This window comes from Frankliniella occidentalis, unplaced genomic scaffold (genome assembly GCF_000697945.3).
Source record: "Frankliniella occidentalis isolate FOCC.00 unplaced genomic scaffold, Focc_3.1 Scaffold180, whole genome shotgun sequence".
NCBI lineage: Eukaryota > Metazoa > Arthropoda > Insecta > Thysanoptera > Thripidae > Frankliniella > Frankliniella occidentalis.
In genome coordinates this window covers 1-2694 of record NW_026267306.1, presented here as the reverse complement: position 1 = coordinate 2694, position 2694 = coordinate 1, and the positions used below count along the sequence as shown (strand labels likewise).

The 2694-nt window shown below is 54.6% G+C and overlaps 1 protein-coding gene across 1 annotated transcript; it reads left to right on the top strand.

Annotated features, from left to right (window-relative positions):
- Positions 1-748: 748 nt before the first annotated feature.
- LOC113206938 (protein rtoA-like) lies at positions 749-2346 on the top strand. Its single transcript, XM_026423232.1, has one exon. It carries the CDS (start codon positions 908-910, stop codon positions 2270-2272), a length of 1365 nt encoding a protein of 454 aa, XP_026279017.1. The 5' UTR covers positions 749-907; the 3' UTR covers positions 2273-2346.
- The last annotated feature ends 348 nt before the right edge of the window (positions 2347-2694 follow it).

The window sequence follows — 2694 nt, the reverse complement described above, 5'->3', positions numbered from 1 at the left end:
CCCAACGGACCGAGCGGGCCGAACGGACCTAACGGGCCGAACGGTGGTGGACAAGGACCGAATGGACCGAACGGTGGCGGACAAGGACCAAACGGACCTAATGGCCCCAATGGAGGTGGACAAGGCCCCAACGGACCAAACGGTCCGAACGGACCCAGTGGCCCGAACGGCCCGAACGGACCAAACGGTGGTGGACAAGGACCGAATGGGCCAAACTGTTGTGGAGAAGGACCAAACGGACCTAATGGCCCCAATGGAGGTGGTCAAGGCCCCAACGGACCTAGTGGGCCGAACGGACCTAGTGGGCCGAACAGACCTAGTGGGCCGAACGGACCAAGTTCGGGAGGACATGGACCAAACGGACCGAACGCTGGTGGACAAGGACCAACAGGACCAAATGGTGGCGCGCAAGGACCTAATGGACCGAACGGTGGGGGTCAAGGACCCAATGGACCGAACGGTAGCGGACAAGGACCGAATGGACCAAATGGAGGTGGGCAAGGTCCCAATGGACCGAACGGACCAAGTGGGCCGAACGGGCCGAGTGGTCCAAATGGACCCAGTAACGGCGGACAAGGACCTAATGGTCCGAACGCTGGAGGACAAAGACCAAACAGACCAGGTGCAGGACAAGGACCAAACGGACCTAGTGGACCGAATCAACCTGGAGGTTCCACTGGGCCCAACCGCCCAAGTACATCTGGCGGCCAACCCGGAGGCAGTCCGTCGGGACCAGGCAATGGTAATGCACCGGAAACTGAAGCTTGCACGCTGCTTGGCTTAACGCTTATGCTTTATTCACGCTTTACTTGAGCTGCTTCTGTCGCTTACTAAGGAAGTCTCGTTAACAGGTTATAACGCCACCTTTGGACAGGCAACTGTGGCGCTGCAGACTGGTAAGTACACAATGCACGCTGCTTTACAAGGCCCGCCAGCCACTTTCGCTTGTTGCTTACTGCTTTTCGGTTTCTTGACAGGTGGTCAGTCACCAGGCAATTCTTCCACCCTTTTCTCCTCTCACGGTGGTTTTACTGGCTTCCACGCACAACTCACAATAGGCAACACCTCTTTCACTAAACCATTTACGGCAGGTTTTGCGATAGGCTGGGGTAATAAGGGTAACTCGTCTAGCAGCCACTCATCAAGTAGCCACTCATCTAGCAGCTCCTCATTTAGTAGCAGCTCATCTGGCAGTAGCATTTTTGGCACGACATCTGGTTTTGCTTCAAGCAGCACACAAAATGTGAGCAGTAGCAGTTCAAATCCTGATTCAGGAATTACTAACATTCAACAGACCGGAATTGAGTCAGGCTCTAGTTCAGAAAGTCAGGCCTTTCCGAACACTACTCAGGCAATTAGTGGGACCGGGTCTGCATCCAGTTCTCAAAGTCAGGCCTCTTCCATCAATGGGCCCAATACTCAAACCCATAATGGGGCCGAATCAACCACCAGTACCGAAAGTCAGGCGTCTCCCAACAATGGCTCTGAGAACGTTAGCGGAAGCGAGTCAGCCGCTACTTCCGAAAGTCAAGCGTCCGCCAACAATGGCTCTCAGAACCCTAATGGACCTCACTCAGCCTCCAGTTCCGAAAGTCAAACCGAAATTAACGCTAGCAGTGCAACAGAGTCACAATCAATCTCAGCCGACAATGGACCCCAGAGCACTGGCTCGGCTAGTCAGCCAGGATCAATTGCAATTGCCGAAAGTCAACAATTTTCCGAAAATGGACTTCAAAATGCTAGCGGTGCAAGCTCAAACGCAAATTCGGGAAATGGAAACTTATCTCAAAATGACCTTAACAATAGTTATGATTCAAATTCAGATGCGAATACGGGGGGTCAAATCCCACCTAACAACGGACAGGAAAATGTTCCTGGGTCTAGTTCACAAATACAAAACTCAGGCGACAGTTTAGCCACCGGTTCTCAATCTGCTACCGGTGCAGGCACATCGTCCACGCCCAGTAGTGGAGCCCCTGCAAACAATACGCCAAATGACGTTGCTGACACAGATATCGAATCGAATTTAATAGGCCAGGGTGAAACCGACAGTACACTAGGCTTAATCGACAACACCAACATTCCAACCTCTGCTTCTGAGAGTCAAAATTTAGCCGACACAACCAATACCGCCACCGAATCTGGAAGTCCTAACTCATCCCCAGGCTCGTCGCAAAGCGCAACCCTTACTAACGGCCAAAGCTCTTCAACTGCTGGCAGCGAAAACGTGGATGCATCAAACAATGCCGGTATTTTATACCGTTCTACTTAATTGTTGCACGGGGGATCTCAAGGGTGGTGTGAGTAGTCACTCTGCATTTCATGAAAACTGACACTATTGCCTTATTTTAGGTGGCGCCCAGCCCGGCCAGGGTGGACAACCTGGAGGACAACCTGGTCAAGGCGGACAGTTCGGAGGACAACCCGGCCAAGGCGGACAGCCTGGAGGACAGCCCGGCCAAGGCGGCCAGCCCGGAGGACAACCCGGTCAAGGCGGACGGCCTGGAGGACAGCCCGGTCAAGGCGGACAGCCTGGAGGACAACCCGGTCAGGGCGGACAGCCTGGAGGACAGCCCGGCCAAGGCGGACAGCCTGGAGGACAGCCCGGCCAAGGCGGACAGCCTGGAGGACAACCTGGGCAAGGAGGACAGCCCGGCCAAGGCGGACAGCCTGGAGTACAGCCCGGCCAAGGCG

Bases quoted from the DNA above. Each gene is read 5' to 3' on its own strand.
- LOC113206938 (XM_026423232.1), top strand. From the start codon at position 908: ATGCACGCTGCTTTACAAGGCCCGCCAGCCACTTTCGCTTGTTGCTTA.